Genomic DNA, 26,570 nt, shown 5'->3' with positions numbered 1-26,570 from the left:
TCAACTTAAACAAGCAAATGAAACAAAAGTTCCACAATCTGATATTATGAATTTTCATGTATAAGACCAACTCTTAATTATGGAGCTAAGGTTTTCTTTAACAAACTCCCAAAATACCAAGGAAACGGTAATAAAATTCAGACATGTTAATAAAAACAATAAAAATCATAAGGCCGTATCTTTGCTTTACATAACAATAAGCTTTCAATGTTTTAAATTAAGTTGCACAAAATAATTTGTCACGTATCAACTCCAAGGACGCAACCATTTGACGCTTAACTCTTCAGAACGTTAAGTGATTTGAAAGATCAAATGTTGAAAGTTTGGAGCCATCAACTAGTAAAAGGTTTGTAAGACTAAAGATAAAGAATTATCGTGTGTGTTAACGATCTGTAAATGAGATCTTAAATAAAAATTGCTCGTCATATTTAATTAATAAACTTTTAAGAAATATTCGTCACACCCAAGTACTATAAAATATACATCATCCATACCCGAAATCCTGTAATTATATATCAATCAAACCAAGTTACAAGTACAAACATATTAACTGCTTACCAAGACAATTACTGCCATTCATCTAAAATAAGGCGTGTTTATCATGATGTGTTTAATTGTAATTTAATTTATGTTTATAAAAAGTGGTTTTCGCCTTTTAGCAACGTTATTATTTTGGACATTTAGCTTTTTTAAATGTTTATCAATAAAACATTTATACTAAAGATTTCAACAAGCACAATTTAGACGTTCATGACATATAATTGCGCAATGATATTGTGTTATTCAACGGACAAGAGTACCACTAATATAAAAATAAAATTGACATATCAAGCTGTAGTTTTTTACCAATCGCTCTCAAAATACCTTAAAAATGGTATAATGTAATATAATTTACACTTCATATTTCTATAGATGAATTCGATCCAAATTGAATTCAAACTTACAAAGAAAAACAATAAAAATCATAACGCCGTATCTTTGCTTTTACATAACAATTATCTTTTAATGTTTTAAATTCAGTTGCACAAAATAATTTGTCACGTATCAACTCAACAGATGCTTTCCATTTGACAACTTATCAGAACGTCAAAGAAATCTGAAAGATCGAATGTTCAAAGCCTCAATCATCGACCAGTAAAAGGTTTGTAAGACTAAAGACAAATATGTGTGTGAACGATGTATAAATGAGATCTTACATAAAAGTTGTTCGTCAAATATAATTAATACACTTTTATAATTATTAGTCTCAACCTAGTAATTGATACCATATTACATCATAGATACCCGTAGCAACTTGTGATCCTGTAGTTGCCACCAATTAAACAAAGTTACAAATACAAACAATTTGCTTACCAAAATCACTGTCATCTAAAGGAAAGCGGTGTTTATCATAATGCCTTTTGTTAAGTAATTCAAATTGCTTGTTAGCATGCAATTATATTTTTATATGACAGTATATTTTATGTGTGTTATTTCATTATACTTGTGATGATATGAAATGACATTTATGAATCAGGAAGAAAATTTGGTTTGAAATTGCAAATGGACTCATGCATGTCATCATTGAATATTTTAAATATTTAGTGCCTTTGATGCTGTAATTATCTTCGTCGAGCTGTTGACGCTAAGGTGATACATGCAAATTCATAGAATTAAATAAAAAAAATGAAAATCTTTGATTTCTGATTTGTAAAATAGAGCTTGGCACATGGTAGCAGTGGCAGAAATTCTAATATAATTCTGCTCCTTTGAGGCTCTTTTGGTTAAAATTAGACCGATTAACTAATGATAAACTAATTGTTCAATTCAATTACAGCAATGAACATTTTTGTATTCTGGGTGTGGAATCGTGTTGACTTGTGATTTTGATAAACTTAACTTTTGCCACCTTACGAGTCAAATCAGATTAGCAGAAACAACTTGTAATTAAATATACCTAAAAGATACAACCAAACAATGAACTTGATGCCAACAAATCTTTATAATTTCTACAAGACTACAACGAGAATTCTCTATCACCTTCCCTTCATTTGATTTATCAGAATATAATGAAATGTCACCTTATCCAACTGTAAGATTTACTTTTCCTAACATTAGAGCAAACAAACACATATTTTTTCTACTTCAACTTAAGCAAGCAAAAGTTCCACAATCTGATATTGTGAATTTTTATATCACCTCATCTGTATAAGACCAATTTTTAAGTATGAAGCTGAAGTTTTTACCATATAGTCCCAATTATCTTGAAAACCGTAAAATTTAGTAAAATTCATACATTTCTATTAACAATTTGTTCCAAATTATATTCAAACTTATGAACATAAACAATAAAAACCATAAAACCGTATCTTTGCTTTACATAACAAACTATTCTTAAGATGTTTTAAATTCCGTGGCAAAAATAATTTTCCACATATCAACTCGAAGGAAGAATATATAGCACTTGACTTGTTAAAACGTTAAATCTGTCTAAAAGTTCAACTGTTCAAGGCTTCATGCCTTCAAAAAACAAAGAATTTTAATGCTCGATTATGACGTATAAATGTAACCTATGGAAACTTGTCAATTCTGCAATTGTAGATAAATCAAACGAAGTTACAATTCCAAACAAGAACAACATGCTTACCAAAAAGAAATCACTGCCATCTTAAACAGGGTAAGGCTTTTTTAAAAGTTTATTTAATTATTTATGACTCGTCACGAAGTACATTTACTTTAAAATCGCAAATGGACTCATGCATGTCATCATTAAATTGTTTAGATATATAAGTCGTTTTAGAATTAGAAATATTGATCAGGAAGTGTGTTATCATTGTGATAAACTAGTTTTAAGTCCACATTTTAAATGCGCTAAAAATTTGGCTAACCCTTTTTATCGTTACAATTGTCTTTCGTCAAGCTTTGGTTGCGAAGGTTCATGTATGCAAATTTATCGCATTATAGTTACAATTAATATTAAAAACAGTTATGAGTATTGCAACGTATTAATTCTTTTTAACTCTCCCACTTTATGGTCATACTGCCAAAATATCTTAAAAACGGTATATTTTAGTAAAATTTATACTTGTCTCTATTGATCAATTTTTTCCAAATTATAATCAAAATAATGAACAAAAACAATAAAAATCATAAAACTGTATCTTTGCTTTACTTAACAATCTATTCTTAAGATGTTATAAATTCTGTGGCACAAAATAATTTTCCACTTATCGACTCGAAGGAAGAATATATGATGCTTAAGTTGTCAGAACTTCTAAATCTTCTATAAGTTCAACGGTTCAGTGCTACACGCCGTTAACTAGTAGAAGGTTTGTAAGACAAAAACAAAGAATCTTTCATGCTTGATTACGACGTATAAATGTGACCTTATGGAAGCTTGTAAATTTTGGTGATTGTAGATAAATCAAACGAAGTTACAATTCCAAAAATGAACAACATGCTTACCAAAAACAAATCACTGCCATCTTAAACAAGGTAAGGCTTTTTCTAAAGTATATTTAATTATTTATCACTACGAAGTACATTTTCTTTAAAATTGCAAATGGACACGTACATGTCATCATTGAATAGTTTAGATATTTAAGTCGTTTTAGAAGTAGAAATATTGATCCGCAAGTGTGTTTACTTTGTCATAAGCTACAGTATCGCTTGTTCAATTTAGTAAGTCCACATTTTTAATGGAGCTAAAGAATTTTGCTGATCTTTGTGACGTTGCAATTGTCTTTCTTTGATGCTAAGTTGTTGACGCTAAGGTTGATACGTGCAAATTCATCGAATTAAATAATACAAGTTAGGCAATCTGGAAATTACGACCAAGCTATAGAGTTTCACGAAAAGTTAGCGGAAATTCAAGAACAATCATCAGGTCAACATCATGTTGATGATGCTCAGTCTTTGAACAATCATGGTAATTTGTTTTATGAAAGTGGAAATTACGAAAAATCTATAGAGTTTTGCGAAAAAGCTCTAGAAATTCGAAAACAATCGTTAGGACCAAATCATGTTGATGTTGCTGATTCTTTAAACAGTCTTGGTTTGGTGTTTGAAAAAACTGGAAACTACGACAAAGCTATAGAGGTTCACGAAAAAGCTCTAGAAATTCAAAAACAATCGTTAGGTCCAAATCATGTTAATGTTGCTGGTTCTTTAATCTATCTTGGTTTGGTGTTTGAAATAACTGGAAACTACGACAAAGCTATAGAGTTTCACAAAAAAGCTCTAGAAATTCGAAAACAATCCTTAGGTCCAAATCATGTTAATGTTGCTTATTCTTTAATCAATCTTGGTTTGGTGTTTGAAATAACTGGAAACTACGACAAAGCTATAGAGGTTCACGAAAAGCTCTAGAAATTGAAAAGAATCGTTAGGTCCAAATCATATTAATGTTGCTGATTCTTTAATCAATCTTGGTAATGTATTATAATACGGGAAAGTACGACAAAGCTATAGAGGTTCACGAAAAGCCTCTAGAAATTGGAAAACAATCGTTAGGTCCAAATCATGTTGATGTTGCTGATTTTAAACAATCTTGGTAATGTATTATAATACTGCAAAGTATGACAGCCATATAGAGTTTACGAAAAGCTCTAGAAATTCAAAAACAATCGTTAGGTCCAAATCATGTTGATGTTGCTGATTTTTAAACAATCTTGGTAATGTGTATTATAATACTGCAAAAGTACGACAAAGCTATAGAGTTTTACGAAAAGCTCTAGAAATTCGAAAACAAATCGTTAGGTCCAAATCATGTTGATGTTGCTGTTTCTTTAAACAATCTTGGTTTGGTGTTTGAAAAAACTGGAAACTATGACAAAGCTATAGAGGTTCACGAAAAAGCTCTAGAAATTCGAAAACAATCGTTTGGTCCAAATGATGTTCAGGTCGCTTCGTCTTTATACAATCTTGGTGATGTATTATAATACTGAAAAACTACGACAAAGCCATAGAGGTACACGAAAAGCTTCTAGAAATTCAAAACAATCGTTAGGTCCAAATCATGTTTATGTTGTTGTTTCTTTAAACAATCTTGGTTTGGTGTTTTATAAAATTGGAAACTACGACAAAGATAAAGAGGTTCACGAAAAAGCTCTAGAAATTGAAAACAATTGTTAGGTCCAAATGCTGATGTTGTTGATTCTTTAATCAATCTTGTAATGTGTATTATTATACTGGAAAGTAATGACAAAGCTATAAAGGTTTACAAAAAAGCCCTGGAAATTCGAATACAATTGTTAGGTCCAAATCATGTTGATGTTGCTGTTTCTTTTAAACAATCTTGGTTTGGTGTTTGAAAAACTGGAAACTACGATACAGAGCTAAAGAGGTTCACGAAAAGCTCTAGAAATTGAAAACAATCGTTAGGTCCAAATCATGTTGATGTTGCTGGATTTTTTAAACAATCTTGGTAATGTGTATTATAATACTGCAAAGTACGACAAGCTATAGAGTTTTACGAAAAGCTCTAGAAATTGGAAAACAATCGTTAGGTCCAAATCATGTTGATGTTGCTGTTTCAAACAATCTTGGTTTGGTGTATGAAAAAACTGAAACTACGACAAAGCTATAGAGGTTCACGAAAAGCTCTAGAAATTCGGAAAACAACGTTTGGTCCAAATGATGTTCATGTCGCTTCATCTTATACAATCTTGGTGATGTGTATTATAAATACTGGAAACTACGAGAAAGCTATAGATGTTCACGAAAAAGCTCTAGAAATCTGGAAAACACTCCGTTAGGTCCAAATCATGTTGATGCTGCTGTTTCAAAAACAATCTTGGTTTGCGGTTTTGAAATAACTGGAAACTACGACAAAGCTATAGAGGTTCACGAAAAAGCTCTAGAAATTGGAAAACAATCGTTTGGTCCAAATGATGTTCATGTCGCTTCGTCTTTATACAATCTTGGTGATGTGTATTATAACACTGGAAACTACGAGAAAGCCATAGATGTTCACGAAAAAGCTCTTAGAAATCTGGAAAACACTCGTTAGGTCCAAATCATGTTTATGTTGTTGATTCTTTAAACAATCTTGGTAATGTGTATTATAATACTGGAACCACGACAAAGCCTCCAAAGTTTTACGAAAAAGCTCTAGAAATTGAAAACAATCGTTAGGTCCAAATCATGTTGATGTTGTTGATTCTTTAATCAATATTGGTAATGTGTATTATAATACTGAAAGCACGACAAAGCTTATAGAGTTTTCCACAAAAGCTCTAGAAATTGAAAACAATCGCGGTCCAAATCATGTTGATGTTGCTGTTTCTTTAAACAATCTTGGTTTGGTGTTTGAAAAAATTGGAAACTACGACAAAGCTATAGAGGTTCACGAAAAAGCTCTAGAAATTCGAAAACAATCGTTTGGTCCAAATGATGTTCATTTCGCTTCGTCTTTATACAATCTTGGTGATGTGTATTATAACACTGGAAACTACGAGAAAGCTATAGATGTTCACGAAAAAGCTCTAGAAATTCGAAAACACTCGTTAGGTCCAAATCATGTTTATGTTGCTGATTCTTTAAACAATCTTGGTAATGTGTATTATAATACTGGAAACTACGACAAAGCTCTAAAGTTTTACGAAAAAGCTCTAGAAATTCGGAAACAATCGCTAGGTCGAAATCATGTTGATGTTGCTGTTTCTTTAAACAATCTTGGTTTGGTGTTTTATAAAATTGGAAACTACGACAAAGCTATAGAGCTTCACGAAAAAGCTCTAGAAATTCGAAAACAATCGTTAGGTCCAAATCATGTTTATGTTGCTGATTCTTTAAACAATCTTGGTTTGGTGTTTGAAATAACTGGAAACTACGACAAAGCTATAGAGGCTCACGAAAAACCTCTTGAAATTGGAAAACAATCGTTAGGTCCAAATCATGTTTATGTTGCTGATTCTTTAAACAATCTTGGTTTGGTGTTTGAAAAAACTGGAAACTATGACAAAGCTATAGAGGTTCACGAAAAAGCTCTAGAAATTGGAAAGCAATCGTTAGGTCCAAATCATGTTGATGTTGCTGATTTTTTAAACAATCTTAGTAATGTGTATTATAATACTGGAAACTACGACAAAGCTATAGAATTTTACGAAAAAGCTCTAGAAATTCGAAAACAATCGTTAGGTCCAAATCATGTTGATGTTGCTGATTCTTTAATCAATATTGGTAATGTGTATTATAATACTGGAAAGTACGACAAAGCTATAGAGGTTTACGAAAAAGCTCTAGAAATTCGAAAACAATCGTTAGGTACAAATCATGTTGATATTGCTGATTCTTTAATTAATCTTAGTTTGGTTTTTGAAATAACTGGAAACTACGACAAAGCTATAGAGGTTCACAAAAAAGCACTGGAAATTCGAAGAAAATCTTTAGGTCCAAATCATATTGATGTCGCTGCATCTTTAAACCATCTCGGTTTGCTTTATGAAAAAATAGGAAAACATGACAAAGCTATAAATTATTTTGAAAAACCCCTAGAAGTTCGAAAATTGAATGTGCCAGGTGAAGACAATACTCATGTCACTACGTTTTTGAGCAGGTTTCGTACGATGTACGAAGAAACTGAAAAATATGAGTCTCAAAAAACTCAAAGTAAATTTCCAGTTCCAAGTCATGCTCATGTTTCTCTGTCATCAAATTATTTTGGTAAGTTTGTAGGTATTATATACAACATAATGTTGGTGGCTGATTTGCGTTAATGATATTTTGTTAAAGTGGAAGTCCGGCCAGATTTCGCCCCATCTTTTTTTCAACAGGTGAAAAATATAGATTCTTAGAAACATTTTGGTGTATGTTTGAGCATTTTTGGTTTGGTATAAATTGTTTAATTTTAGCGCTAAATTTCGCTACCCGATGCGAATTTTTACAAATGGATCATGACGTCATAAGATGTTCCCACCTCGCTAGTTTATTATATTACCATAAACAAATGCCAGCCTGGAGAATTAATATTGTTAAATTTTGTGTCGAAAAACGCGTTTTTCCGCAAAATTTGGCAAAAGCATAAAAAAGACAACTATCAATACAAATATTGGTTAATAAATCTTTGGAGGACGCAATTTTGTCATAAAGTTCATCAACGAAGTTTGTTAACGCTGACAGCCATAATGAATAGATAAATAATGTTCACTATATACAGAGTGTCTATTGTCTTGTGTTTTACCAAAATACTTTTTGGCAGTCGTAATTTATGAAGTTTGTTTATCTACATTTGTTTGTAAAATTTCGCCTGATGAAAGCTGGTTCATTACGTGAAAATATATTCTGCCCCTCTATATTTTCAATTGTAAGGTAATTTTATTACTTGAAAATGTCAGCCTTGTAAAACAGTGCGTAATATATGTATATGAGATTTTGGAGCTAATGGGTAAAACGAAATGAAATATAAAGTTTTAAAAAGCTACTATCCAAAACTTTCCAAGTTATTTGTGTTATTTCTTTCCGAGCGCTAGCTGTAAATTCATTTTTTTACTTGTTGTCAAAATAGAAATTTACAGCTTGTGTGGATAAAGCATTTTTAAATATTGTTCGTAGAAATCACAAATGGGGATGATGCTAATGCTAAAGATGTCGGAAATTCTCCTAGTGTTGAAAATACAAAACAAGGTATGCCTTTCAATTCTAATTTATTTTTTATATATTAATGTAATAAGATATATGAGTATTTTTCATCACATGTCTAAGCAACACTGAATGGTAACATTTGCGCCTTGTTTAATCTGTTTTAAGCATGACAGTAAAATCTTATCACTTCACACTTTGTACTTGAAGCACATTATCAGCCAATTGAAATTAACACGAGATATAGGGTGATGATGACATCATGCAATCCATTTTTTAAAGTAACGTTTATTTATATTCTGTTTGTTTAATCATAAAACTCTCAACAAACTATCCTTGGATATAATGTCATACTCACGTTTGCAGCACCATGCATACACTACCTAGCTAATAACATTGAAAATTATGCAAAGAACGGCCACCATCAAATCGACTTGCTCAATAAACTTCAATAAAGAATTTTGTTCATTGTAACAGTACCTGAAAATCTTGGCAGAATCGAGCAAATTTTACGATGTGAATTCTCAAAATTCCACAGGTAAAAAGAAGGCTGTTTCATAATTTTCTACTATGACAAATGTAGAATTAAATTTGACATTTATTAAACGATCTCTCTAAATTGTAAATTTTACAGAAAAAATACAAGTTTTTGATCTCTCTTTGCTAAGCATATTAAAGATTACCCTTCAGTGTGAATATCATTCAAAAGTCCAAATACATCATTTTCTAGCTTAAAATTAGATTTGAATACTTTTAATAGAAGTGCATTTTGAAACTTGCATATAATAAAAAGTTGCTGCATTAGTTTTTTCACTAGAAAATTTCCCAAAATAGATAAGCAAATAACGCTAATAATCGCAAACATAAAAACAACGACTTTATTCCATTGATTTCAAAAAATTACTCTCAATTGATCCCAAAAATAAATAAATATAATTATTTGCACTTTATTAGAAGAGCAAGTGACTCAAAAATCTCATTTATGATTCAAACTGTGTCTTTAATTGTTGATTGTCAAATGGCTTGATGACCTCCATTAAAAACTGCGCGTGAATCAGACCAAGCTACTTACGACTTAAACCAATTCGAGCAAGAATAACGCTGCCAAGGAAATATCGCCACAATAACTCAATGGCTGTATCATGTTTTCTCAGATATTGTAGCACGGACCACTTATAGGGGCCGAAACTATAACTTTAGTGGTTTGAGAGTGATGTTTAATAACACTGCAGCTAAAATATCGCTTACAGAACTCCAATCGCTGTATTATGTTTTCTTAGATAATGTACACGGACCACCGTATAGAGACCGGAACTAAAAACTTTTAGTGGGTGCGGGAGGGGCTTCTAATAACACTGCTGAAATATCTCTTACAGAACTCAATGGCTTGGCAATGTTTTCTCAGATATTGTAGCACTTACCACTGGCAGAGGACCCAAAACTATATCATTGGTGAGGTGGGGAGGGGTGTTTAACAACGCTGCTGCTAAAATATCGCTTACAAAACTCAATGGTTGTATCACGTTTCCTAAGATTATGTAGCACGGACCACTGTATAGAGAACCGAATCTATAAATTTAGTGTAAAGGGGTACAATTGTTTTTCTTCCGTCATCATATATCATTTCACCTCCTACTACTTTCACTTCAAAATCTTATGATGTCTAGTGATTATTGTAATTAAGTTTTAGGTATAATCTTAACAGATTTTGATTTCATCACTAAGTAATTTATGATTATTTGATGGTTGATAAAACTTAATTTTGAAAATGAACATTCTGTATTCTAATGCTTCGGGAATTCAAAGAAATTTGAAGCTACCTTTTAGTTTATTGTTTTTGTGTCACTTACCTCAAGAAATTAATATCTTTGCCATTTTCAGAAAAACAGTTTCCGAAGTGGAAATGCACTCGAAAATCAACAGCACAAAAATTGTTACAAGCTGAGAGAATATGACCGTAATCCCAATGTCGCTGGAAATGGGTGATGTACGCGTAATTTTCTCAGACGAGTTTTGCATCGGCAAAGGAAATAATGAAACCCGTGTTTATCTTGGACTCAAAGGGATGGTTTCGGTAAAGCAGTGAAACGAATACGTCGAGATAACTGCCCTCAATGATGCACTGCAAGAAAAGAATTTTAAATGATTTCAGCGCAAAAGTCGAGATATGTTGTACTATTCCAACATAAAAGATGAAATCGGGTCAGAATATGTGTATTTGATATTAGACTTATGTGAAGAATCGCTGGAGAATTTTGTGAATTCTTCTTTCTCAAACTGATCTTCAAAAGCTCTTCCTGAAATTCTAGCAAATTTTAAAAAGGATTGGTTGATCTTCATAGCAGTGTACCATCTATTCTTCATCGTGATTTAAAGCCATCCAATGTTCTCTGAGACCCACAAAGCGAATTTCTCTATAGCTGATTTTGGTATCAGCCGAATATTAAAAAATGATTCTAAGACATATAAAAGCAAGCCTAACAGGGGAACTGAGGATTGATTGTTCTGAATCATAATATTGTGAAGTCCAAGATTCAGCTGATCAAGCTGACGATACAAAAGAGTCTGATGTATATGTAAGTGCAGGAAAGTCAACATTTACATAATCACGCATAAATCTGATTGTGTTGTTATTGTTTTGCTATTAGCCGCGTTTTTCATTATTGTAGAATGCAGGAATGGTGGCTTATTATGTTGCAACAAAAGGTGAACATCCTTGGAAATAAACGGCATAGATTGAATAACATGTTGAACGGAAACCCTGTTATTTGACGAAATCCGGATGAGACACTGAAAGACCTTCTTCGTGGATGTTAAATCTAAAACCAGAAGACAGACCATCCGCCATTCAAGCGTTAAACACCCATTTCTGGCGTCGGATGACGAAAGTTTGACTTTTATGTAGTGGAAACCAACAGCCAATAAAGATGCTGATACCGAGTTAAGGTAGTCAAAACAATTAAATAGCAAGTATTCAAATTGGAAAAGTTTTATGGACACTGATGTATATGATTATTTAAGAACAGACGAGGAAAAGGGAAAAATGTATGAGTATGGTCCTTCATTGACACAATGCCTGAGACTAACTTTCGAAATATAGCCAACATTGTACGATCGACCACGGCCAAGACTACAACTATTTTATAAGATTATGATCACAAGACATTTTTCTCGCATATGCCTGAATCTCCCCTGCTTGGGTGCATGCTGCTGTGGGAGGTCAAATGAAGAATTTAGAAAGTATCCAGAACTCAAGAACTTTTTCTAATTAAAGCAAACCACATCAATAAACAATGCCTCAAACAGCAACATGGATCAACTAGTTCAGGCAAAATCTGTTTCCTATATTTTAATGAATATGCAGATCATATTTAATTAGCAAATTATTTCATGTTATATACTCAGTACCTGTGGCATAGCACAGGATGGCTTTTCTCTATGTGTTTGGGTGGGTGGGTGATGAACTCATATAGCCTTTGCTAGAAGGAGACAAGAGAAGTACAAATTTCTTACAAACTGTTAATTTCTAACCTGGATTTGTATAATGGAGCATAATCCACATATCTCAATAATTGTAATGAAAGTGACAGTTCAGGTTTTATATTGCAGGACTATGTTATTTGGGCTTTATCATATTAGTCATTCAAATCAGCAACTACCCAAAATCAAATTTTTAACTCGCATTTACTGAATGAAATATATGATTTCCACTACTAGGTGTTTTAAGATAAATTGATTCTGCCTGTGCACTTTTTTCCATTGTAATAAATCTTCTTTTAATGATGCTGCAGCATCTTTGCATTTTTTTTTAATAACATCACCTTGACTTGAAAAACAACCTAAGCCTGTGAAAGTGTAAGGATTTGAAAAGAATTTGTTTAAGAAAAACCTGCCTATGTAATGAATAACGTATCCTGTAATTAAATGCCAAGATCCGGCATTATATACCCTTTACTTGGGCAATGTGTTCTTTGTAGTTTGAACATGTTTACGCCTTTCTACGGGATGTGGTCATGGTGATTAATGATAATGCTTTTGTTATCTACCAAATGATTGAATGCATACTATAGCGTCAGTTCGTAAAATAAACACTGATATGAATGATGATTACAACCCCATTTCTTTTCCTTGCCCTTTAGTTTTATATTTACATCAAATATCATTTGCCTGATGACATTGGAATGTTTCTTTGTTACAACACAATGAATGGAATGCCATAGCGAAAAGTAATGAAATCACCTTATTGCTTTGGGTCCACTGCAGCCTGGTACATGGATTTCTACATTGTAAAATTCCATAAAAGCTTTATATAAAATGTAAATTTATACTTTATATTGTGAGTTTGTTTAAGGTTAGGACAAGTAGAGATGACATTAATACTTATATGGTGATGGTATTTAAAAGATTAATGATATAATTTAGATGGCGATGATTAAATCTGAATGGTGATATAATTTAGAAGATTGTACAAAGTTCAATGAGAAAACAGTAAGCTTGTTAAAAAGCTAAGAGAGTAAGGATTATCTAAGAAAACACTCTTTATTTAAAGGGTCCAGGTGAGTAAGGTCAGCTAATAAATGGAAAGTATCACAGCGACAACGACAATTGTTAAAAATTTCTATGCCTTGCAAATAGGATAAAATTATATAATATTTCAATTGAAAATTTTAGTTATGAAACAGAGATTAGTCAATTTTAATTAATACTGACTCAGCGACGTAGCTGAATAACGAGCGACATTTTAAATAATTTTAAAGTTTTCATCAAAATAAGCATTGGCACGCGAGTTTTGGTTTAAAAGATTTTCCAATCACAAAAGGATTACGTGCTTAATCTGTCTCTGTTTTAAGTGCATTCTAAAAATAGGGATGACATTGACCTTGTAACATTATAAATATAGTATGATTTGGAGGTTCTCATTTAGAAGACGTTGACACCTGACGAGTACTCTGCAGAAATGCATAGTGTCTCTTTCTAACTGTAAATAACGGTTCCTTTAAATTGTTGCGTTAGTGTTTTGTTAAAACAGTTCTTTAAGAACTATTACATTGTTATTATCACCATTCACCCAGGGCGGATCTAGAGTATGTCAAATCCGTCGCGCTGACGATGTTTGAAACCAAAAATTAATGCATTCATATTAGTTAAAAAAGTCATTAATTATTCTTACTTCATTATCGCATTTATTTCTGTGATGAAATCCAACTTTATTATTGAAAACTAATGAATAACAATAAATATATCCTTGGTAACCAGATCAGTTGAATTTTAATTGACCTGAATAACCGACTGATAAGCGGGTGGCTTTGACTGGTCTGACGGATAAGGAGTCTACGAATCAAAAAACGCTTATTTCATTGATTAACAGCCAGATCAGTGGACGATCTGAATAACTTTGACCGATAAGCGTGGCCGGACCTATAAGGAGTCCACTTCTATACGTAATTGGTTCGTTTAAATTTTTGTCTTACTATGATTGGTTTGACTCTATTTCGACTGATAGCCAACTGAACTAACATAGTCATTTCACTGTCTGAATTGAATGTTTGATCGTTTCATAATAATTTCTAAAGCTACGATAGAAACTAAACTACAATCAGATGGAATTTATGGAAATCTTACAAATCTATATTGACATGAATGCTGCTTTCCAAACTGGGAATTTTTTCAATAGGGCGAAAATTATGGATGAATTGAAAATGCTTGGCAAAGACGATCTCGCGATGACATTTCAGCCATTGATGTTCAAAAGCAAGCCACATTGTTTTGAGTTATCAGCAGAAATTTACATCCAAAATCGTAAGTGAAGGACAATGGTGAAGCGTATGCATGAATGTAATATATCAAAGTCAATTTATGCGAGTGTGTGATGCGATTTATGTTAATATGGCGTATGGTGTTAGGATTGATGCTTCTAAAATTGTTGCCGAAGGACTTTAGCTTATGATTTCTTTAGTAGTTTAAATCGTGGCCGCTATATGGCAGCGAAATCCTACATTCCTGCAAATATTTCATAAATGGATAAAAAATCTGTAGCCATAGGCGCCATAATTATTATTTACTATATCATAAACAAAATGTTTGGGGTTTTCTGCCATGATCATTGATCATTCAATCATTAGAGAGTTATAGTCAGCATATTGTTTAAGATTTGAGAAAAACCACATTGATTACGCGAGAAGCTGTTTACTATAACCTGTGATTTTGAGTCTTCTGATCCATGAAGCTTTTATTTTGACAATTTGACTGGAATAGTATTAAACCTGAGCTATTTCTACATACATGAAATGTTGTCCCATGTCATATATTGTCTCCCTTTTTCTAACTGAACACCTCATGTGAGATGTAAAGGTGTGTTAATCTTACGGCTCATATTAGTTGTTTTGCCAGTAATTCCTAAGGGCTATTGATGTATGAAAAACATTTTCTATAAAGTAAAGATGTGTTCCTAGGTATGCAGATAAGCCTTGAAATTTGGCAAAATAGCCAAGTATTTTTCATGATCACTAGGTAATTTTTCTGATGATAATTATAATTTTTAAACTAAATTATTTCAGATTTACATTTTAAGTAGTTTTGATTCTATGAAAAGATATTTATCATAACCAGTAAGCATGACACATGAACCAATTTTAACATTCATGTAATTAAATAATTAAAGACATGTTGGTTACATTCTGTTTGTATTTGATAATACAATGCTACTTGTTAATGCCCATATCACCTCTGCATCTACTTACAGAAGATAATAGTCGCGAAATGCCTAATAAACATTTATGGCATTAAGCTGTCCTTAACTGCAAATTTTCACTCTGGATAATTTTCTTGCTTAATCTTGGCAGAAAAATTTTGAGTTTTTCTCAAAAGGTGAATTTGCTGGCACTGGATGTGAGATGGGTAAAGGGTTACAAAAACTTGCATGGTTTGAAGTCTGAGCTTTTCTATATCTATGAACTGTCACTTGTAGTACCAAATTTCTAACTTAACTTATTACACATAGAGGTTTGAATGGGGGTCTCTAGGGCTCCTATGTGCCACAACTTGGTAGAAATTATTAAAACAGAATAATGCTATTCTGTTTCTTTTGAATAGCATTATTGTAAATAAATTTTACGTTCCTAGACATACATAATGAGCCTATATTTGGCATGATAATGAGCCTAAATATTTGGCAAACATTCAAGTATTGTTCACTTCATTTTTTTTTGAAAAAAACGTAAGCAAATGTGTTGTTTTACGCAAAACGATGCCCCACAAAAATACATTTTGTAATGCTCTAAAACTGAAATGGCATTTTAAGGCTCTGAAATTCAAAAATTCTCTGGGAGAATGCCTCAGACCTCTCAGGTGCGGGAGCGCATCCGGACGTTTTATGACTGATGTTTGAAAAATCCTAGATCCGCCCCTGCATTCACCATGGTATTTGCTATTTTGAAATCAATCTTTAAATTTAGTTATGGGATCTGACCAACCTTGGATCATTATTGCACAGGATATATAGCTGCAACCCCCTTCCCCCCACCCACACTACCCAACACTACCCCCACACTACCCCCTATTCTATGGAATCTTCATTACAAAAAGTAATGGCCCATAAAGTATTATTTTTATTTTGGTTGTAAGGCAATCAATTAGCAAAGTGTCCTTATTCACCCTGTGCAATGTTTACCTATCTAACAGGATAGACACCCTGCTTGTTTACGTTTTGCTTGTAGCTAGACAGATACGTTAAAGTGCTTTTAGATAACAGTAGCAAGAATGATTAACCTCCTTGATACTAATCTGCCTGCCAGTGCCAGTGAAATGAGATATAAATTGATTTTTTGTTTTGTGTTTAACAATGATTGGCATTCTACTCAGTTACAATAATAAAGAAATAAATAAATAAATTTTAATACTTGCAGAGATGTATTAAAAAGGAGTCACGAACGGACGTGAGGAAAAAAACATTTTACAAGATAATAAATAATAAGTCAAAGGAATTAGTTCTATGAGAAGAGCAGTCTTTAAACCGACCAGGTACACGGTTGGTCAATATCGAAAACAGTTACTAATAAATTTATGATTGGTGACAAAATTTTGAATGAAAAAAAGAGTATCTAGAGATAACGGAGGAGCTACTTACAAATAATGTTCCACAATTTTGTAATTCTATTAAAATAATGAGGCCTTAAATAAAGATGTTTTACAGGACTGAGTTTTCAGCAATATTTGGAATTAAAGCAGTTTCTGTGCGGTTGTGGGGAATAAAGGATTTTCCATACAAAAGTTATATAAAATATTAGTCCTTGACCTCTCGGTCATAACAAAGAGGCAAACATGTTCAACTTAATTGTTGCTCCTTGTAAGAGGATCTGTGCAGTCTTTCCTTTAATATCCATCTAGGTTGCCTTATGTGCATCGTTCTATTTTGCTTGAGGCATACGTGATGCGGTGACCAGACAACGGTAACATATGATAGTTGAGATTTCTACAATTGATAAGTAGAGTGTCTGACGGACATTGACATCAGGTAAAGAGAGGCAAGTCTTTTCTAGTAGGTTCCAAGAGTTTTGTTTTACTCAGTATATTTTGAATATGTGGGTTCCAACTTAGTGTCGGTGACTGTAACACTGCTGTCTTTCCCCATTAACTTAAGCAGTTCTGTTGAACCAAGTTTATAGTTAAAGCAAATTGATGTTTCTTTCTGGTAATAGATAACACTTTGCATTTGGATTCATTGAATTTGAGGTAGTTTCATTACTCCAGCTTGTCCAGGGAGGATAGTGCTTGCTGTAGGTTGAGTGTCAGTCCCTCAGACTTGGATACTGCTGTGCTGGTATCAAGCCAGCATATAAGGCGACATTGCTGTATGTCAGTAAGTAATGTATCTGGGCAGGTTGCATGCCAATACAAAGAGCAATACCCCAAAATGTTTCCTTGTGGGACACCAGAGTTAACATAGACCAGTTTATTACGCCATCAACTACCACTCTCTGCGTTCTATCCGTAAGGTAATAAGAGAACAAGTCTAGGCATCCACCTTCAACCCCATAATGACTTTAGCTTCGATAATATAATGGGGTGATCCACTGTCGAAGGCCTTGGAGAAACCAGTGTAGATGACGTCATTTGGATGTTCTTGCCAAGCTTTTGTCCTACAGTGTAGCACTTGAACCAATTGAGTTGTACAAGACCGATTCTTTAGGAATCCATGTTGCGCGAGAGATGAAATCAATCAGATGATCATAAAGTCTTTGGCAACACAGTTGCTCTAAGATTTTCCCAATAACAGGAAGGAGAGAGATCGGTCTGTAATTTTCTGCCGTCTTTAGAGTCTTTTATGTGCTGAGTAACATCAGATGATTTCAAATCAGAGATAGGCGTCCATGGCCAAGTGAAGTTATTAAACAGCGCATAAAGACTAGGTGCACCAGTTTGGCTACATTCTTTTTAAAAAGATTTGACTGGGTCCCTAACAGGACCGCACGCTTTGTGTGTAAAGGCTACTCAAGCATTCATTTACCTTGTCAACGCAGACTCGAATTCAGCCAGTGAAGGCTACGGTCTGGAGGAGTTGATCTCATTGTAATAATTTGTGTTTACATCTGGTGTTGAGAAAACTGAAGAAACATAAGTTGAAAAGTTCAGCTTTTCTTTGGAAGATATAGCAATAGTTCCATTATAGCTGAGTACCGCATTATGGCTCTGCTCTGGATGTAAAACAGCTTTATGGTAGGACCAAAAGCTTTTGGATTTGATTTAAAAGATGATTCAATCTTTGTCCAAGCATTCACGGTGTTTGTTCTTCATTAATGTCTTGATGTTTTGCTAATTACTTGTAGTTTTCGTTTCCTTTCTTCAGAATTATTCTGACGGTATTTTTTCTCGTGAATAGTGTACTTTGTGTATCATGGCGAACATCCTTGTCAATCCAAGGAGGAGTATTTTGTCCGTAATGGTTTTAGAAGGAATATGTCTTTGACTGTGCAAGAAATAGGTCTTCCATGCTGACCATTGATCATTGATATCACCAAAGTACACACAAATTGAATGGAGTATGAGAAAGAGTAGAATAAAGGTACCTTCAAAATCGCCACTTTTGCAATCAAAACTCGGCGCTTTATTGGTTTAGCCCTCAAAACTTTAATTTGATGAAGATATCAACAAGCAGGTGATCGGCAGGAAAGTCATCCGTCTTAAAGGTGTTGATATGTTCTATGTATTCAGACAAATACACAGTAGAAGATCTTAGTTTATTTCCAGCCATATGAGTTAGCCCTTCAATAAGCTGATGTGAATTGTCCCCAGCAAGATCACAGAAAGTGTCGTAAAAATACTTGTCCACTGTGGTGATTTGCGCAGATGGATCTCGACTTTTCAGACCCACCCTGGGAAGATTAAATTTTAAGTAATATACAACAACTGATTCGCCAGTGGATAAAAGCGATGAATTTAGCTGAAGAAGAACGTCAGGTGCTGAATTTGGAGGTCGATAAAAGGTGTAGAGAAAGACAGACTTGCTGTTTGTTATAATGAGTTCGATCACAATAAGTCAGTATTCGGTTCGAGTTCCAGCATGACGAGTTGATCTAATATTGTCCTTTACAGCGACTAGAACACCTCCACCAATCTGATTAAAGCGATCACGGGATAGATTGTATGGCCTGGAAGAATTTCACTGTTGAGCATAGAATCATTTAACCAAGTTTCACACGCATCTACACTTGCAGGAGCCAAGCTAAACACAAGTAGTTGTAGAGCTGAATCTGCACACTTTGGTGCCGCATTATCACTACTTGCAACAAAGGCCTTTAAACTTTGCATTTATATTCAAGGCATTGAGACCACTGTGAGTTACAAGAACGAGTAAAGCAGCAGCAGAACCTGGATTAGGCGAGATGTCCCTACCAAATACTCAAATTGTTAAGTTGGAATACCGTTGAAGTAGATTGTGGATAGTAGCTGATTCTTGTTGTGAAGAAGGAGTACACATGAGATTATATGAGCATTTAAACTTTGTAGAGGTGATCAAGGCGATAGGATGAAACTTCGTCTTGAATAGGTGTTTTAGATTGTAGGACGTCGACTTTGAAAAAGCTTAAAAAGCAATAGAAGAGCAATAAAGAGAGTAAGATACGGTTCTTAATGCCGTGCCTACTGTGCCGGCCATCTTGAATTTTTTGCATTGACGTATTGTGATAGTGATAGGCATTGAAATTATGACAAACGTCAATTTCTAAAGGCAGATTTTTTTACAGATGACTTGGTCTTTGTTTATATTTTGCTGGAAGGCGTGATTTTGTTGAGTTAGTTTTGGACAACACTGGCAATAATGGTCAATCAGAGATTAATTCTCCTGCCAAAAATTCAAACAAAGCAGGTCATCTATACACCCGTCCTGCTTAAATGCATTTCAAGACGTAAATGATTGCTATCGTGGTTCTTACCAAAGAGCGCGTCCGGTTTCACACATCTCCATCCGTACGTGCTTCTCTTTATAGGACTCCGAAATTTTGTACAGCCTTCCCGTGAATAAAAAACGTTTCGGTAGAAGCCATCAATAAAACAAAAACAGAATAGAGTAATATGACTAGCGTAAGTCCTCTTAGTTTGGCGCACAAATTACCGACTGACTAAAATATTAAGCAGTCTTGGAATCTACGCTGTCTATGATTTAACACTGACCATCAATGAAATATAGTAATTTAGATGATGATCTCTGCCAGGTAACCATTATACAGGCCAGTGACTACACGTGACTAACTGCTGCCTGTAATAGACTCCTCTGGTTATCGCAGGTTGAGTTTTCGCTGTTGATCGAATATCACCGTTCATTTGGCATCAAACATAAGACAGTCTATCTAAAAGATGAGTGTCGATAATGGAAAGAAAAAGGAATGAAGCTATTTTGTTATCTCTGCTATAAACAAATTTTTTATAATTTCAAAAATTTTGCTCTCAAAATTTAAATTTAATATTTTCGAAAACGTATTTTTAATAAAAATATATGAAATTACTGCAGAAAGACGTTTTGTAATTAATTGTATGGTATAAGCTAACCTCAAATGCTGCCGATTTGATTGTACAATTAAAGAACTTATAATTTGTCTAATGGTTGTTGATAAGTTTTTTCAAAAGCGTGCGGTAGCTAATAATATCCTTTTCCTGATTTGGGAAGTTTAAGCTATTTTGACGTATTAATTTTGTTTCTTTCATCCTAAATGTAATATTTTATCTAATTTTTTTAGAATTGGGGTTGCTGCAAGAGTGGAAATACATTGATGAATCAGCGAAACATAGAGAGTTGTTTTAAAATTGATTAAATATGGGCGTAATTCCAGTTGAGGTTAAATTGTGGCAATGCATAAGCAATTTTCAGAGAAGCTCGCACTGGCAAAATGGTGCAACCCGTGTTTTTCTTTGGACTGGGTAAGGATGGTTACGGTAAAGCAGGAAACAAATACGTCGAGATAGCTACATCCAGCTTGCGCTGCATGAAAAGAAAATTTTGAATAAATTCTAACGCAAGAAATTCGAAATATATGAATTATTGTTTCCTAGAGGAAGAAACTGGAACAGAATATGTATATTTGATATTAGACTTATGTGAAGAATCATTGGAGAGTTTTGTCATGTCTTCTACTTTGCTATAGATCTTCAAAAGTCTTCCCAAAATTCTCAGACAAATTTTGTAATGATTAGCTGATCTTCATAGCGGCCTAAATCCTATCTCTTCATCGGGATTTAAAGCCCACCCAATGTTCTTTCGAGATTCAAAAGCAATTTGATAGCTGATTTTGTATTAGTCGAATATTGAATAATGATTGTAATGACACAATGAGCCTAACATGGGAACTGAGTATTGATTGCTCCTTAATCATATTGTGAAGATAAAGAAACAGTCGATAAAGGACGGTACAAGAAGAGTCTGATGTAATAGTAGGAGTGAATATGACCATTTGCAAGAAATGCACATATACAGTCAATTTGTAACATTGCATTGTTAATCTTTTTAGAATGCAGGATGGTGGTAACTTATTATATTGCAAACAAAAGGAAAACACCTGGGTTTGGAACTAGACTGTATAGACTTATGAACATGTTGCAATGGAAAACCTGTTGGCTTGGACGAAATCAAGGATGAAACATTGGAAAGACCTTCTATCGTGGATGTTAAACTGAGAACCAGAAGACAGACCATCACAACGAGGCGCTAAAACATCCCTTTCTATGTCAGATGACGAGAAATTTGACTTATTATGTAAAGTTGGAAATCTTCAGCAGATTAAGACAAATGATCCACTGTGTAGTGTCAATCAACAATTGAATAGTGAACTTTAGATTGAAAAGCTCCAATGGATTGTGATGTCTATGATTATTTGGGTGAATGGAAGGACTCTATGAATCTTTATGGACAGAATGCTTAAGTCTTATTCGAAATATTGACTAGCATTGGAAGGAATCCATATGGAAAACTACAACCAAACCATTTTATAAGATTGGTGATTACAGGGCGTATTTTCTCAGAACATTTCCTAATCTCCCTGTTTGGGTACATGCTGCTGTCAGGTCAAATGAAGTATAGAAAACGAAACAAAACTCAAGAACTATTTTAATTTTAATGAAAGCAAACAACATCATTAAACAATTTAGATAGTACAGAATCTGTTGGGGTTAAAGGTACCCATTAAGAAATCATTGATACTGTAGAAATCTTATTCCTAGATACTAAGAAAACAGTTTCAAGACGTATTTAGATGATTATTCACTACATTTCTGTGAATCTATAGCCGATTCCTCGACAGTCGTTCCAATTTTATTGTTGTACATTTTCGATTGTTTTATATAGAATACGCTTCCTTTAAAATGTTTTTAAATTAAATGTCTTAAAGGTACGTATAGCTTTTGTAACAAATGTCATTCATCAAATGAAAGTTTTTCATGCCGGTAATCAAAAAACTTTCAAAATTTTATGTGCTCTGCTAAATCTATTGCCCACTTTGTGCATAAACACATTAATGCAAGATGCTAGAGGATGCATTCCTTTAAAGAATTATAAATTTTAGTGATATAGTAACTATCACAAACATATCATTCATCAGTTTATGTAAAAATTGAGGGACCACAAAAAGAGATTGAGCATTTGTTGTAGGAAATAAAGCTGTGTGCATGTGGCACTGATATTGAAATATGTTCTCATGTTGTAGGAAATAAAGCTGTGTGCATGTGGCATTGATATTGAAATATGTTCCTATACAGGAAATAAAGCTGTGTGCATGTGGCATTGATATTGAAATATGTTCTCATGTTGTAGGAAATAAAGCTGTGTACGTGGCAATTGATACTGAAATGATTCTCGCGTTACAGGAAATAAAGCTCGTGCATGTGGCACTGACATTGAAATACGTTCCCTGCTTGCAGGAACAAAGCCGTGCGCATGTGGCACTGATATGGAACATGTTCCCGCCAGCAGGAAACAAAGCCGTGCGCATGTGGCACTGATACTGAAATATGTTCCTTTACGTTGCAGGAAATAAAGCCAGGCATGTGGTACTGATATTGAAAATTACGTTCCCCGTTGCAGGGAAATAAAGCTGTGCGCATGTGGCACTGATACTGGAAATGCTGCTCTACGTTGTAGGAAATAAAGCTGTGCGCATGTGGCACCGATATTGAAATATGTTCCACGTTGTAGAAAAACAAAGCCAGGCCGGCACTGATATTGAAATATGTCTCGGCGTTGCAGGAAATAAAGCCAGGTGCATGGTACTGATATTGAAATATGTTCCTCATGCCAGGGAATAAAGCCAGGTGCATGTGGCATTTGATATTGAAATATGTTCCTCAGCGTTGCAGGAAATAAAGCTGTGTGCATGTGGCATTGATATTGAAATATGTCTCATGTTGTAGAAAAATAAAGCTGTGTGCATGTGGCATTGATATTGAAATATGTTTCATTGGTATTTACCTCAGGCCAACAAAAATACAATCCTGTCTTTAAAGCAAAATTTAAATCATTATCAGCCCTTTGTCAGTCAATTCACTCTCATCTACTCTAAACTCACACAGGCTGTACTTAGTAATTTTAGGCATTGTAGTCTAGGATATGACAAGGAAGTTTGAAGTTTAATGTAAACAGGACATTGACAGCTCCAAAAATATTCTTATTCTGTACCTGCTTAGCAGACATAGCAAATAAGAATTTTATATAAAAAATACATGATGGTTGTTGATAAATTTAGGAGTAGTAAATGAATGTGGCTCACATTTTGAGAGAGGCCTCAACTTTTATTGTCTGAACAAAAACGTCTTTTGTTATAAAATGAGACTTTGTCGTGGTGACAAATCTGAAAATAGTTCCAAAGATAGCAAATACCACAGGAATAGTAAAGCAAAATAATAAGTTAATGGCTCTTAAAATAACTAATTTAAGCAAAGAGCACTAACCTAATAGTTCTAAACTAAACGAAATGAAAATTTGCAATCTACTGATACTTATAATGGCAAGAGAGAGTGCATGTCATCTCCTCATATAGGAATAAATTAAAACATAATCTTTTGTTTGGCAGAGGATGAGTTGTTAACTTAATTAGACAGCCCATGAAGCGTAACTGAAAGGATGAACGCATTTCTACGTCTTTTATTTTCCATTTAAGAATTTTATCTATTTATTACAATTTATCTAAAACGTCTTTTATTTTAATTATTCCTAGTTTTGAATCTCACTCATTCAGAGAGTGAAGTAGATCTTTTCTCTTGACTTAAAATAGTAAATAGGTTTATTTTATCAATTTCTAAAATGTTACTAGGTATCGTGCGCATAAGATCATATGGTACCCTTTTTAATTCATTTCAAGCATAGCATTTTCATATTTGTTGTTGTTGTTTTCTGCATTGATCTTGTGAGTAATATCCTGTTTATTGCAAACTTTGTTACACCTTTAACATGTTACACCTGCGCTTTAGATACAGCTCTCTTCTTTTCCTTGTGTCTGTGTTTGCTTTCTAACTGTGGTGATATCATATCACATGACATATTCTTATTCAACTGTTTTATATTCGACGTAACAGTTTTGTATAAATTGTATACTGTAATGTATTTATTAACAAGAAACCTTTACTAAATTTAACTATTTGTATTTCTTGTGGTTTTGTGTTTACAGGAAAATATCAAGTTTGAACACGAGGTAATTTCAGTTGTAGCAATATACCATATATAATTAGCTTTATGTTTATACATATTTTGCTTAATTTCGTTATTTCAACGATGATAGCGATTTCTGTTATACTTCGACTTTTAAATCATCGAAATCTCCGAATCGACTGTGTTGAAACTTTAGCAAAAGGCAGTTTCGGAAAACAGAACCAGTATTGCTTTATTGATTGTTTATCACTTTCATCATGACATAACTTAGTTGGACTTTCATAAAAATGATGTTATAGATGCTGGGCAAAGTTCGAACACACATCAAAAATGGTGAAATTGTTGGTCACGTATTTAGCCCTACTCATGTTTTGCTCAATGCTTTCTTATCTCATAGTTACACTACATAGACAATCTTCATATGGGCAGGTATTTGATAGCGCACGGTGGTCAGTCGGATATATTTTCATTGCTAATGCGTACATCGAGAAGGGCTCACTGCAGTTAAAACAATTTGACTTCAACAAATTCGCTTTTGTTTTAACACCTTTACTTGCACTTTAAAGTGAGGTATATATTGTCCAGATCTCTGACGTAGATCTGCTACAAGTGGTTAATAATCTTAGGTAATGTGCCAAGAAGGTAGACAGGTCCGAGTGTGAAGTATTCAAGACAAAAGGATAAAAAATATAATCCTTTAGTTGAAATCGACTTTTTAACTCGTTGTCATTTGTGGAAGGTTTTTTTTATCAATTCTCATCATTGAAAAATGCTTTAACTTCGCCTCTCAAATGTAGAACTGATTACTAAAGTAGACTCTTTAGACTTCAAGTAAATCTGTCTCTGAAAGACAATTTGCTATAAATCATGATAATTAAAACAGATAAAGAGATATTATTGCAGTCAAATATACTTAAGTTTATCGATAAAGATCCATTGGTTTGGCTATTGTATCAGTTTCTTTTTGTTTATTCGGTTATGTGTACTCTTTGCTGGTGGTAGTCCTATTATCCTAAAATTCAAAAATTCCACCGATTTTTCACGTTGGCTGTGTCTCTTTGATTTCTAACGTAGCTGTTACTTTTGTAAAAATTATGCTAATATTTTGGCTTTAAGCAGCAAACTAGCAGAATTTAGTGACTTGAGAATTTAGCTGACGTCAACATTGTCAGATTCACACTGTTTATCTAATGTTTTGATGCACGGTTTAAATTGGACATTGTGTCACTCTTATTATGGAATGAAAGGTTATACGAGATGATAAAAGAGAGCACTCTTTATGAAATTGCCATTTATATTTGTTAATGTATCTTGTGTTTCGTTCTCACATTAGTGCATTTTTAATAAGTCAATTTTTGCCTGCACGAGCAAATAAAATTGCTTTAAATTGAAAACAAAATTGTTTTTCTTGGTGAAAACTTTGCAGACATCTTTGGAACATACATCTATCTATCCATTTACGGTGTTTCTTTTATAAACGTGTAGCAGCTTATCTTCATTGAGATATAAAACCATGTCTTGTCAAACCTTTGTTTGTCATTTATGATTTTGTAATATGACTTATGGGTTTGATTGGAGGAGACGAAGTTGGGAGTTGAGACTGCTTTATCAATGGCTTTATAGTGATAGCATTCAGAGATGAAGGAAAGATATTAACATATATGACTTTATCATGTGTGATGTATATCTTAATTCTATTTGATTGTTTCTAGCTGATGACTGTCGAGGAAATAATTTCACCATTCACCTTTTTTGTTTAATCAATTTTCAATGAAATATCTCTTTGATCTTGCATTGAGTGACCGGAGGGGGTGCTGTGGTTTAGAGATCAAGTTACCTTAGTATTTCAGTGCATTTAATGAGTTTCTTCCCACCTACCAATTCT

General features: G+C 33.5%; 1 protein-coding gene and 4 long non-coding RNA genes across 5 annotated transcripts; all 5 read left to right on the top strand.

Moving 5' to 3' along the window:
- The first annotated feature begins 1,089 nt into the window (after positions 1-1,089).
- LOC124449724 lies at positions 1,090-3,976 on the top strand. The gene is made up of 4 exons (XR_006949544.1): positions 1,090-1,141; positions 2,581-2,656; positions 3,399-3,474; positions 3,662-3,976. It is a non-coding gene; the product is annotated as an uncharacterized LOC124449724 (long non-coding RNA).
- A 57-nt stretch (positions 3,977-4,033) lies between these two features.
- Positions 4,034-5,295, top strand: LOC124449752. Its single transcript, XR_006949571.1, has 2 exons — positions 4,034-4,077; positions 5,196-5,295. It is a non-coding gene; the product is annotated as an uncharacterized LOC124449752 (long non-coding RNA).
- A 956-nt stretch (positions 5,296-6,251) lies between these two features.
- On the top strand, positions 6,252-6,734 carry LOC124449694 (nephrocystin-3-like; the record flags this gene model as incomplete). Its single annotated transcript, XM_047000662.1, has 1 exon — positions 6,252-6,734. A coding segment is annotated over one exon (483 nt), but the record flags the coding sequence as incomplete, so codon positions are not given.
- Positions 6,735-7,078: 344 nt separating this feature from the next.
- Positions 7,079-7,423, top strand: LOC124449764. Its single transcript, XR_006949582.1, has 2 exons — positions 7,079-7,119; positions 7,372-7,423. It is a non-coding gene; the product is annotated as an uncharacterized LOC124449764 (long non-coding RNA).
- A 150-nt stretch (positions 7,424-7,573) lies between these two features.
- LOC124449732 lies at positions 7,574-10,469 on the top strand. Its single transcript, XR_006949551.1, has 3 exons — positions 7,574-7,644; positions 8,533-8,604; positions 10,441-10,469. It is a non-coding gene; the product is annotated as an uncharacterized LOC124449732 (long non-coding RNA).
- Positions 10,470-26,570: the final 16,101 nt, after the last annotated feature.

Source organism: Xenia sp. Carnegie-2017, unplaced genomic scaffold (assembly GCF_021976095.1).
Source record: "Xenia sp. Carnegie-2017 unplaced genomic scaffold, XeniaSp_v1 HiC_scaffold_23, whole genome shotgun sequence".
Classification (NCBI taxonomy): Eukaryota; Metazoa; Cnidaria; class Anthozoa; order Malacalcyonacea; family Xeniidae; genus Xenia; species Xenia sp. Carnegie-2017.
Note: the sequence above shows the minus strand (reverse complement) of the source record. Positions and strands in the feature narration are given on the sequence as shown.